Raw genomic sequence first — 12,938 nt, forward strand, 5'->3', positions numbered from 1 at the left:
CGTCCGTAACGGATAGCTTTTTTCGTTAATTTAGGCATGTTAGAATTGTTCTATCGATTTCAAACTTGGCATGGTGATTCCTTTAGTAGATAAGTACGATTTAGAAGGCGTAGCAACTCTATAATCATTACCAAAATGTCTGTACGTCCATTTTAAACATGTTGATTTTTTTACTTTTTTAACAACAACTTTTTATGTGATCTAATCATCCGATTGATCTGAATTTTGGTTCCTGGGACAACAGAGTATAATGTTATAAGCAAAGCAACTCTATAATCAAGTCCTAATAATGTATGTATGTCCATAATTATTATCCTGTATCAAGCAGTTTTTCAACAAATTTACTTACAATTTTGCTTTAACTCTTTTTAACATTTTTATTCCGATTATTCAGTTCTGACACTATACAAGTGTTAATGTCCGTTTGTCCTACCGTTTCAGTGCTTCGCTTTATGGATGTTTTCATCCTTGTAATTTTTTATAGATTAGTCTATTAGCAATGTATAGCATTGGTCATAATGTCAACTCAAACGTCAGACACAAACCCTCTTATAAATCATATAGAAAATAATAAATTTGTAAACCAATGGAATATAATCAAATGTCATATAATCGACATTATCCTTAAAAACTTTTTATTAGTTTACATAATGCCTATATAGTTTTGATAGTTTTATATAATTACTCGCGGCTTCGCCCCTAGCCTCTAGGGGCTTTGCCCCAAGATGTTTGATCAAACTAATTTTACGTATTTTAGATTTGAAAGAAAAATTACAGAAATTTTTTTGGGGGGGGGAGTAGTCGACTCCACTATTTTATGTTTGTTTTAAAAAGAAAAAAAAATTTGGGGGGGTATTTTTCATTTTTTTTGGGGGGGGATGTCCACCCCCCTAGAAAATAGTTATAAACCTTCCCGGGACCTATGAGAAGCTACCATGTAAAGGAGAACCGGATCGGTTCAGCGGCTAGCGAGATCCTTTGCTACCAACAAACAGACAGACAGACATCGTTCTACTTTGTATTATAGATGAAGTTACAGGTCATCTGTGTGTCTGCAGCTTAAGATCCCCACTGAACCTATATGGTTCTCTAGCTGAAGCCTTTTTAAGGTCCAGGGAAGATTTTTAATTTATTTTGGGGTAGTGTACTACCACCATACCAAGATAAATCGCCCCTGAAAAAAAACAACCAAAATTATATTTTTCACTTTAATTTTGAAACTTAAATAGATATTGTAGGGTCAACTAATACCCCCTTCCTCCACCTCAAGTTTCCTTGAATAACTTTTATAATGTTGTAACAATTGTGAAATAAGATATACATTTCAACAAAGGCAGAAATTTGTGGTTTGGAGATAAGAAAAAATATCTTTATTAGATAGATTTTAACATTGAAGTAATTAGTTATTTTCAAGTTATAAAGCTTTGTGCTAACAATTTTATACAAAATACTACATATACTTAGATTGTACTTTAAATTTCGCTTAAAATGGAGTCAAAAGAAGAGAAAAATGTAGAACAAATAGAAAACAAGGATAACACTAATTCAAATGTAGTTGATGAAGAAAATCAGGGAAATGATTCTTCTAATGAAAACAATGATGGCCAAATTTTTGTTCCTTCAACTGTAAAGTTCTTTAAAAGCAGGTAATTGGAAGTAATAAAGTACCACTTTAATAGATTAAAACTAGCACATGAAAAGTTTATAAAAGTTACAGTTCAACGTTTCCTCCCTTCATGAATAAATGGGTTTTCTCCATCCATCACTAGGGAGGGAAGGTACATTGGACTGGAAATAATAATGTTACCCAAAGTTTTAAAAACACAATCTCTCATTTACTGGCTTAAAACATAAAGTACCTTTATTAAGTCTTGATTGGACGGTTTAGAAAAGCAGTGGCTAAATTTTTCAACCAATAAAAGTTTTGAGCTAATTTATAAAAAAACGTAAAAAATTTTGGTATTTGTATGATTTACAGGCAAATGTCTCCTCCCTCCCTGGCATAGACAATAATCTATCTAATTTATAAGTAAGAGTTTTTCTTTGAATATGATTTAAATTATGTCATTTAGACTGAAGAGGGTGCCATGTTCACCGAAATATCTATAATACAAAGTAGAATGATTTCTGTCCGTCCGTCTGAAGCTTAAGATCTCGGTAACCACTGGACCGATTGGATTCTACTTTCCAGGGTATATATATTTACTGGTCTAGTGGTGGTTTTAGGCTATTTTTCCAACTTCTCAAATGCCTAAGCTCTTGATGGTTTAAGGCTATTTTCTGTTCAAACAGGCCCTTGCAAAGCAAAGCACAACATAGATTAGGAGAGAATCAAAATGATGAATATATGAAAATTATATTTTTATAAGAATGTTGTACTTACTACTTATTTTTAATAGTACAGAGACTAAACAAACATTATTACGTTTGTCGTGTTAAGAATAGGGTTATGGCAGGAATGGAGGGGACATTTGACTATAATTTACACTGGTACCAAAAGTTTTATAAGCATTAAACACGTTATATTATTAGTTGGCTCAAAAACATTGGGTAATTTAATCGAACTTTGATTTGTGGTTTTAAACTAGCAGTGTTCAAATTTGTTAACCAATAATTTCAATCAACAGAAGGGGTGATTTTGTGTATCATCCTTATGGATATATATATCAATTTATCGTCCATTGTCTTATCCCTTAAGATCCCTGAGTTAAGGAAAAACACAGCTAATAAAAATAGGTTAGGTTTAGGCATTCAGGGAAAGGACAATTGATGACAAACTCTACTTCTCAATTGATCCTCCGTATTTATTGTCATTCCTTTGGTATTTTGGGAAAAGAAAGATGTGTAGATTAATATCTTATTGTCATTATTCCTTTCTTCACTGGTGAAGGATACGTTAAAAATAAACATTTATCTATTTTTTCCATGCTGAAAAATGCTTATAAAAACGTGAGTATTTCATAATTACATACATTAGATTTCAAGAGATAACCATCCCTAAATTTAAATTTTATGTCATTTATGACAAAGGCACTTCAAACTAAGTTTTAGCCACGTGTGGATCTTGCTTGAATTTTTTCAAAGTTTTAATTTTCTTTGCTCCCTTCCAATTAATTAAAACAAAAAAAACAGACAAAATTATCTTTGGAATTTTTAAAAAATCTGGTCGACCCCCCCCCCCCCCCACCTAAAATTATTTTTGGGGTGTGTCATTTTTCTAAAGACATATTCTCTTGGGATGACACCCTCCCTCAAAATACATAGTTATAAACATATCCCAGAGAAACATATCGGTTCGGCGGTTAATGAGATCCTTCAATACACACAGACACTAGAATAAATATTTCTAATAACCAACATATTTAATTATCTATCTAACTATCTAGCTAGCTATCTATCTATCCCACTATATCTATCTAGATTCTAGGTATGCTAGAGCAATGAGCCTAGACAGATGAAGTCCAACTAAGGATGAGGCTATTTATCTATCTAGCTATCTATCTATATCACTTTATCTATCTATGTATGCTAAAGAGCAAGGGGCCCAGACATATAAAATCAAACAGAAGGATGAGACATTATCTATTTATCTATCTATCTCACTATATATCTATCTAGCTATCTATCTATATCACTATATCTACCTATGTATGCTAAAAAGCAAGGGGCCCAGACATATTAAATCAAACAGAAGGATGAGACTAATTATCTATTTATCTATCTATCTCACTATATATCTGTCTAGCTATCTATATATCTAACTATATGTCTATCCAGGTATGCTAATGAGCAAGGAGACCAGACAGATGAAGTCCACCTAAGGATGAGGCTATTTATCTAGCTAGTTATCTATCTATCTTATTATATATCTTTCCAGGTATGCTAAAGAGCAGGGAGCCCAGACAGATGAAGTCCACCAGGAGGATGAGATGGATGCCAGAAGCCTAGCTCATCTCTTCCAGGTAAAATTCACAGGGACCAGGAATATGGAACCTCATGAACAACTGTTTTCAAAATTATTAATGCCAAATGATTAATAAATAATATCTTCTAGATTTTTATGAAGATAAAACATTTTGATCTAAATTAACTTTCTTCATATAAATAATCAAATTATAGAGAATCAATAATACCCTAATGCTTATAATATACCACTGTAATCTATATGAGTAATGAATACGTGGATATATTGACAGCAGAAAATTTGGTTACTAATATTGACCTTTTTTATTGGCCACTTTGTTTATCCAGGATGGGAGGAGACGGGGTAAAGTGGGTTGATGTGGGGTATCATTATTTTAGCCCGCTGCGAGCAGTAAATGAAAATTTGGTGTAATATCTAAGTACCATTATATTGATTAAAACATATCATTAGACAATTCATAACATGACAGAGCAGAATGTGAACCAGACTTAATTATATCTTACTTTTTTAATCTTATCAAACTTCGTAATATCATTAAACACATTTTGATCATCGTTCACTGTTTCAGACTTATCACCAGACGAACCATCACAAGACAGAGCAAGAGGAAAAGCATCATCACCCACATTTTGATCATCATAAAGCAATGCCAGTAAAAGAAGAACCTATCCTAGGAAAGTTAAAAATAGATTTCATTTCATTTCGATGTTAACACAGGCCATTTTGTCCACAATTTGTCAAAGTGAAAATAAAACATTGAACAATTAGTTAAATAGGAAGCGAAGCTACTCTATAAGTCACTTAATCTGTATGTCCATCCGTCAGCCCTTGGCGTAATAGAGGAAATGTGATTTGCTGTTATTCAAGAATGACAGCTGACATTTTTATATAACTTATTTGGTCATTTGGTCTGTCAGTGCTACAAAAGAAACATAAATTTGTTTTTATGACCACTGAACACCTGCTTTATAACTCATAGGTCTGTTGGTATATTCAAGATTTTTTACTTCATCCTTTTTTTATTGTTTTTGTACTACCAGCTTATACCAACAACAAAACCTATACGTGTTATTCAGCTGTCGTTGGGGGGGGCAACAAATAGTATAATTGACGAACTTTCCATCTGCCCCCCAAATATTATTTTAGATTTATTTTGCTTGTTGATTATACCTTATTCCTGGACTGCCAATATCGTTATTTTAATAATTTAAAAACAGGAGAATCGGACGAAGCAAAACTGCTTCGGTTGGTTAGAATTCAAGACGAGGGAGATTTGTATTCTATGAAAGGTAATATCTAACAGGAGCTGTGTCTGTTTGTCTGTACCGAAGGATCTCGCTAACCGATCAACCGATACGCTTCTCATAGGACCTGGCCTCTTTTTTATGGTACCACCACACTGCCAAGAGAAGTCGTTCCTAGAACCCCCCCCCCCCCCTACCAAACCTCCAAAAGAAAAAGTTTTTACTCTTTTTAAAACTAAAATTGACAATAGGAGAGGTCGACTTCCTCCAGCCCAAGGGGCGTAGCCACTTGTTAACAAAGATATTGTTTAATCATGGATCGATCAGGTTTTGCTATTTAAGGAAGCAAACATACAGTCCTTTATTACCCTATTTAAAATTTCTAAGGCATTGATTTGGCGTCTTACTTTTTTTTTATATTAAAAATCAAAAAACAATTATTTTCATTTTGGTTTTTAAAGTGAAGCTTTTCTATAATTAGTATATGTTCTATTCGTTAATTTAGTCATGTTAGAATTGTCATATCGATTTCAAACTTTAGATATGGATTCCTGAAACGATTCAGCAACGTTTAAACGCTGCTGGGCCTCAATTAACAAATTAATGAAAAATGTAATAATTAAGAAAAGAAACGTGGACTGTGCTTGATATTTGAGAATGATATGTTCCATACAGATCTGGGATTATCAAAGAGAAAAGGAATATTTTACTTTATAGGGTTGCGCAGCTACTCTGTAACTAGGGAAAATATCTTTTTTCGCGTTTCTTTAAAAACTTTTATAACTTATTTGATTGTGATCTTTGTTTTTTTCCTTTTTTTTCTATTTCTTTCAATTTCCTTATGATTAGAATTTGTCCGTCTGTTATTTTGTCTCTTCTGTGAATATGTGTGTGTGTGTATGTGTATTAAGAGATATAAGTTTTCCGGAATTTTAATGTAGGGAGTAGATTTGAAATCTGCATCAAATTTTAAGGATTTTTTATAAAATTCGTTTTTTGTATAATTCTTTATCTAAAAGCGGAAATACGTTTTAAGTTAATTAATTTTGACCAATAGGATAGTTGGATTTTAAACTACCTGCGCTCTAATTGGTTGAATGATGTACGACATCCAATCAGAGCGCAGATTTTTTAAATCCACCAATCACGGATGCCAAAATTAATTAAGTTAATTTGTATTTCCGCTTTTAGATAAAGAATTATACAAAAAATGAATTTTATAAAAAATCCTTAAAATTTGATGCAGATTTCAAATCTACTCCCTACATTAAAATTCCGGAAAACTTATATCTCTTAATGTGTATGCGCTGATCGTCAAAAGTTATTATTTTTACTCCTTTATTTGTATTATTCTTTGATTAAAGTATCAGAATGTCTATCTGGCTCGCTAACTTTTAGACCGGTATGTTTGCCTTTACCAGCAAAGCTTCTCATAGGTCCAGGGAAAGTTACTAACCATTTTGGCAGAGGGTACCGAAACCCTTAAAAAAATCGCCTTTCTAAAAAAATGTTTCCCACCCCATACAACTAAAATAGAAAGGGAGGGGTCGACTTACTCCCCTATGTGCCCTTAGAGGCTTAAAGACTCGTAGCCGCTAGCCTTCTAAGGTACATCTAATAATTTTATCCCTTTGAGTTAAAGACAAATCTTGTAAATCAAACAATAAGTGTTAAAGGAACCCTGCAAGAAATACCACGCTTTAACTGCTGAAAGACTGCCACAAGCTGTAGATCCAATACCCCAAATTTGAAGCTTTCAGCTTTTATAACGAAAAAGTTGTTGGCATTTTAAAATGACATTTAATGTACAATGAAAATTTTAAAAGATTTTCAATGCTCATGTTAAAAACTTTGAAGTTAAACTACGTAGCCTAGAAACAAAATTATAAGCTTATTTTTGTCACAAATTTAGGTTGCCAGTAACTAATTATATTTCTAAAATAAAAATACCTATTTTTATAGTCAAAATCATTGAAAAAAATTAAGTTTAACTTACGTCGTACAGAGAGTACTGTAGTATTTGAAGCCAATCAGAAGGCTGAATCAGCTCAATGACCAATCACAGCTGAGCTTAATTTAGTTTCATTTGTTTCTGCTATGATTTTACGCTTACAAACGCATATCAAACCGAATTTTTTTCCCAAGATTTTGACTATGAAAAGTGGTGTTTTTATTGTAAAAAAGTAATCTGTTACCGGCAATCTAAGTTTCTGACAAAGACAAGGTTATAATTTTGCTTCTAGGCGAAGTAATTTAATATTGTAATTTCTTTTATTAGCAATGAAAATCTTTCAAAATTTTCATTGTAGATAAAATGAATTGTTTTGTTATTGAAGCTGAAAGCTTCAAATTTGGGTTATTAATTCTACTTGTGGCAGTCTTTCAGCAATTAAAGCGTGTTATTTCTTACAAGGTTCCTTTAATATATCAACTAAACATTACTATAGAGTAAAGGCGTCACTCATAAAAAAGAAATATTCCTTTTCTTCGCTGCAGGATCATCTGTAGACCGAGGTCTAATGATTGACGTTTTCTCCAAGCTTCAGTTTGAGGTCAGGGTGTATCAAAATCTCACCACCGGAGAAATTTTGGACACCCTTGAAAGAACAAGGTATTTTTTTAAAAGCAAAGCTTTTCTATAATTAGTGTCGGTCACTCCTTCAACGGATACTTTTTTTTGTTCATTTAGACATATAAGAATTGTCATATCAGCTTAAAACTTTGCATGGTTATTCCTGTAGTAATTAGGTACGATTTAGAAGGCTTACCAACTCTATAATCGTTACCAAAATATAATTATCCGATTGATCTGATTTTTGGAATACTGATTCCCATGACAACAAAGTAAAATGTTATAAGCGAAGCATCTCTATAATCAAGACCAAAATTTAAGTATGTTCTTAAACAATATCCTGTATTTGAGCAGTTTTTCAACAAATTTGAATACAATTGGTTAAGTAAGGTTTGGAAGAGTTACGCAGGGATAACTTAATAAACTTAATTTTTTAAATGATTTTGACTATAAAAATTGGTATTTTTATTTTCAAAATATAATTAGTTACTGGCAACCTAAATGCATGACAAAAATAAGCTTATAATTTTGTTTCTAGGCTACGTAGTTAAATTTCAAAGTTTTTAACATGAGCAATGAGAATCCTTTTCCAAGGTTCCTTTAAAGTAAAAAAAAAATACCAAGGCTGTCTTATTCACTTTATCATTTTTTACAGCATTTCATTTTTTAATGAAAGCAAATATTTTGTAGTCTTCTTTAATGAAAGGGTAGGTTAAGTAAGGGTTAGAGAGCCCTCTTGGAACCTAAAGGGGCTTATAACTAGGGGCTTTAAAAATTAAAAAAAAATTCTACATTATTAATTTTTATTGATATCTTAATCATGTAAATATTTGTTAAGATTTGAAGACCACAGACACTCAGATATGTTGGCAGTTATAGTACTTAGCCATGGCAATGAAGGTAACAATTTACACACACGCGTGCAACCCCTTTGTATCCCCTAACATGGAGTATAGATTTTTATTGGCGGGGGGAAGTTAAATCTAAGCATTCCAATTATAAACATGACTTTTTTGGCATTAATTATTCTACAGGAGTTTTCATACCATAACTTAAGCGACGTGTTGTTTTACTTTTACCTGCCAATATTTACAGTAAAAATGTGCCTCACTACTAGAATATATACAATATCAATATGTGTAAGATTTAAGAATAATAACAAGCTTTTTTGGTTAGGCATTGTGTACGGGTACGACAAGCCCTACCCAACCAGCAGACTCTGGGAGAATTTCACAGCTGATATGTGCGAAGATTTGGCGGGAAAACCAAAGATGTTTTTTATTCAGGTTAATTAGTACAGTTTCCTCTTTGTAGCGATGCTTCTGTATAATAAACTTTGTCTGTTTTTTTAATGATTTTTGTAAATATGTTAAATATCAAATATTACTTGGATGTTGTCATCGTTGTTTTCTATCAATTGATAAAGTCAAGTAAGATTTCATAAACGTTCACTATTCTCTTAAAAACTCCTTATTGCACTACGAAAAGTTTTAGGCTATAGATTTGGCTGGGGAAAAACACTCATTTTTCGCCTTAAAGTGCCCATAGAATAGTGAAACCCCCTTTCTTATTTTCGAAAAAAAATGTAAATAAGGGTAAAAAAGCACAATGGGGGAAACATGCAAAAAAAACTATATTCATTCATATTTGAAATTCTAGGCTTGTCAGGGCAGCAACCTTGACCACGGAGTTGAGGTGAAAATTGACGAAACAGATTCGCCGTCTGGTGGTCGCACTCAGACTGACGGATTCGCCAGCTACCGTACTCCTCTACATTCAGGTTTTATTAACAAGGCTAACTGTGTCCATGAGCATCGCAGCAATAACAAGCTAGAAATTTTCATTTTCGAATAACAGAAATTTAAATTGTGATACTGGCTAAGATATTATATTGAGTTTAATCTTGGTCCTTTGTATCCCCTTAAGGCTTAATGTGTTATTTAAGAAAATCAGGTTTCTTAAGGGATCAGACAATGGACAATAAATTGATGTAAATACCCAATGATGGTAAACAAAAGGTACCCTTTTTTCGTTTAAAATAAGTTTTAAAAGTTTGGACCCTGCTAGTTAATACCAACCAAATGAATTTGATAAAAGTACCAAAATGAGTGTGCTTGTAAAACTTCGGGTACCAAAATAATTTAAATTTTAATATCCTGTTGTAGTCCTGGGAAAATCGGATGGTTGTTAAAATTTTTAACTTGAATTTTTATAGATTTTCTGATTGCTCACAGCACAGTGAATGGATTCTACAGCTGGAGAAATACTGTTCAAGGGTCTTGGTTCATCCAGGTATAGATACAGTACAAAAAATACTGATTCTTTCTCACAAAGTACCTGTAGAGCACACCCCCCCCCCCCTTCTCGAAAATAAGTGGGGATGTGTAGTTTATTAGTATTTCTAAAGCCTAACCCTTAGGGGCTACCCAGTACCTTATAAAACCTAACCAATCTTGACTTAAAGAAGAAAAAAAAAAAAAACTCTCAACCCCCCCCCCCCACAACTGTTTGTTTTCAATTTATTTTACAAATAAAGGGGGAGGGTCAACAAGTTTTATACTGAATTTCATTATCCCAAAAATGTTCCATGCCCACTTTTTTTCAAATCCAAATAAAAATATTTTGTTACCTCACATGTTTGGTTTACATATAATAAATAATTTTTGGACTATTTAAAAGTGTATTAAATGTTTTATTTCAGGTGCTTGGAGCAAGCCTGCTTGTGAATGCATACAAATATGATCTCCTAACTATTCTAACAAAGGTAATTTTCATTTAGAAAGTTGTCGTGTGTAGGTATCTGCAGATATCAGAATCAATAGATATAAAATTTACTTGTCAGGTTTAGGGCTTTTTTCTCTCATGAACTTCCAATAAAAGTTGCTAATGGCTACATCTAGGGGAGAAAGGGCAGTAAAATAGCCTAAAACCATCCTATATGAAGCATCCCTGTAGGGATGAACTCATTCAGTTCAGTTGTTGGCGAGATCTTAACGGATCAACATAAAAACCTTAATACTTTGTATAATAAGACTTTGCCCCTTGCATTTGAGAGCTCTATATTCGAAGGGGTAGGAAAGGTTAGTAGAATGACTTAAAACTATCCCAAGACTTAAATCATAAAACAAAATTGGCTCAAAACCATCCCTATATCATGCCTCCCTAAATTAAATGGAGAACTCAATAGTTATCCTAATCTTAAGCTACAGGCAAATAAATACTTTATATAATACTCGCGGCCCTAGAGACTCTATGGACAGTTAAGGTAATGGGGGGTAGGGCAAATTGAAAAGGATGGTGGAAATTTTTCTAGAAGCCATTTCTCTTGTAGGATGAAGATACCCTACCCCAAAACAGTGTTTAACCTTCCCTAGACCAGTATAAATTTTTACTGTGAAGGAGAACTATATCGGTTCTACACAGACAGAGATTTTTTAAATTTATTATACGGATGTATCTTTTAGGTGTCTAGAGTAATAGCACGAGAGTATGAGAGTAGCTCCTCCTACAAAGAGTATAATCAGAAGAAACAAATACCCTTCATCTACTCAACTCTTACTAACAAAGTTATGCTAAAACATAAATAGATTATTATTCTGATTTTCTATCTATCCTTATATAAAATGAACAGGATGCAGGGAGTAAGGGAGGGGACAATGGATCGAATATTCAATTTTTAGGAGTCTCAGACTTTGGGTACTGGCTTAAAGGGAATGTGCAAGAATTTAGCATATTTTACTGACTTTGGGTACTAGCGCGCTAACTCGTTTGTTAGTTATGAATATTGCAGACAAGTATCAATAAACTTAATTTGTTATGATGTGGCTGGTTTTAACAATTGTTTTCTCTCCAGAAAATATCATTTCATAGATAAAAACTTTATTGTGATATTTGTTTAATAAACAATCTAACAATCCAATTAAATTTTGGGTTATGGGGCTATGGGTTGCATGGATTTCAGGGAGATTTTTCTAGTTATTAATTACAAAATGGTTACGCCAGTCTGATGTGCTGGTAATATAATTTTCAAATGAATACTTTTTTCTTGGAACTTTCTTCTTATTTTATAGTTTTCTGTATTGTATTAACTCTCCCTTTATAATTTCCTCCATATTTTCTGGATTAATCTGGATTTCAAGGTCTTTTAGCAAATACTCTTTAATTGAATTGATTGCCTAATCCCATTGTCCCCTCCCTTACTCACTGAACAGGATCTTAATTGTGTGTTCCTTTCTGACTGTACCGAATTATCTTGCTAACCTCTAAACTTATATGGTTTGCCTTTACAGTATAGCTTCTCATAGTTCTTCCAGGGGATGGTACCACAACCCTTCCAAGGAATCGCCCCTAAATCCCCCCCACCTCAAAAATTGGGGAGCGTCTATTCGTCTCCCTACTCTCCCACCCTAGAGGCCTCCAGTGGCGTAGCCGACAATACTTTGCTTTTAAAAGTCTTCTTAATTTTTGAACCAATTAAAATGTTTATGTAAAATGTTAATTTTTAAAATGTGATTGATTTATATGTGATTATTTATAATATTTTTATTGTTACCATTAGATGTGACAAATAAAATTATGAATTTAGATAAAAAACTTATTATTCTGTTTGTTCAAAGATGATATAAAATATTGCAAAATCATTGTTTAAACAGACATTTTATGTAGAAAAATCTCAACAACATAAAATTTAATTTGGTTTACAATCCAGGGTAGAAAAAAACTAAATGTCAAAGAGTAGATTGCTAAGATTTTTCCAGTTTGCTTGTTTTTAATTAAGAGTTGAAAAAAGATTTGTTTTTGGTAACACAAATATATCTATCTAGTTTCAATTCTCGTATTTTTAGACATTAAAAAAAATAAAAGTAATTTTTTCTTTCTTTACTCTATAATCGTTACCAGAGTGTCCGTGCGTCGATTAAGCATGTTGATTTTAACCTTTTACGGTATATACAATAGCATATTGTTACAAGCAAAGCATATCTGTAATCTTGTATGTAAGTATTCCTTAAACAGTATCATATATTCAAATAACTTACATTTATATTCTACTTTTTCAGTTTTGATAATCTACAGCATGACCCTCGAAAAAGTATTTTAAGCATCTGCAGCCCTTATTTCTCAATGAATTATTAAAAAATGCATGTGTCCTTGTTCTCCATAGTATTCCACGTAAGTAGATATAAAAATATTTTTTTTA

The 12,938-nt window shown here is 32.5% G+C and overlaps 1 protein-coding gene across 1 annotated transcript; it reads left to right on the forward strand.

Moving 5' to 3' along the window:
• Positions 1-1,401: 1,401 nt before the first annotated feature.
• Positions 1,402-11,344, forward strand: LOC145334654 (caspase-3-like). The gene is made up of 12 exons (XM_080180199.1): positions 1,402-1,646; positions 3,878-3,962; positions 4,494-4,597; positions 5,141-5,214; positions 5,794-5,866; positions 7,664-7,780; positions 8,580-8,641; positions 8,918-9,027; positions 9,401-9,521; positions 9,957-10,033; positions 10,443-10,505; positions 11,206-11,344. Exons 1-12 carry the CDS (start codon positions 1,489-1,491, stop codon positions 11,326-11,328), a joined length of 1,167 nt encoding a protein of 388 aa, XP_080036325.1. The 5' UTR covers positions 1,402-1,488; the 3' UTR covers positions 11,329-11,344.
• Positions 11,345-12,938: the final 1,594 nt, after the last annotated feature.

This window comes from Acartia tonsa, chromosome 12 (genome assembly GCF_053477335.1).
Source record: "Acartia tonsa isolate MP-2025a chromosome 12, ASM5347733v1, whole genome shotgun sequence".
NCBI classification, from domain to species: Eukaryota; Metazoa; Arthropoda; class Copepoda; order Calanoida; family Acartiidae; genus Acartia; species Acartia tonsa.

What these genes read in the sequence shown, in the direction of transcription:
- LOC145334654 (XM_080180199.1), top strand. Translation starts at nt 1,489, where the DNA reads ATGGAGTCAAAAGAAGAGAAAAATGTAGAACAAATAGAAAACAAGGAT. An exon ending in CAAAGATGTTTTTTATTCAG is followed by an intron (nt 9,028 to 9,400) that starts GTTAATTAGTAC and finishes TTGAAATTCTAG; the next exon opens with GCTTGTCAGGGCAGCAACCT. An exon ending in AAGGGTCTTGGTTCATCCAG is followed by an intron (nt 10,034 to 10,442) that starts GTATAGATACAG and finishes GTTTTATTTCAG; the next exon opens with GTGCTTGGAGCAAGCCTGCT.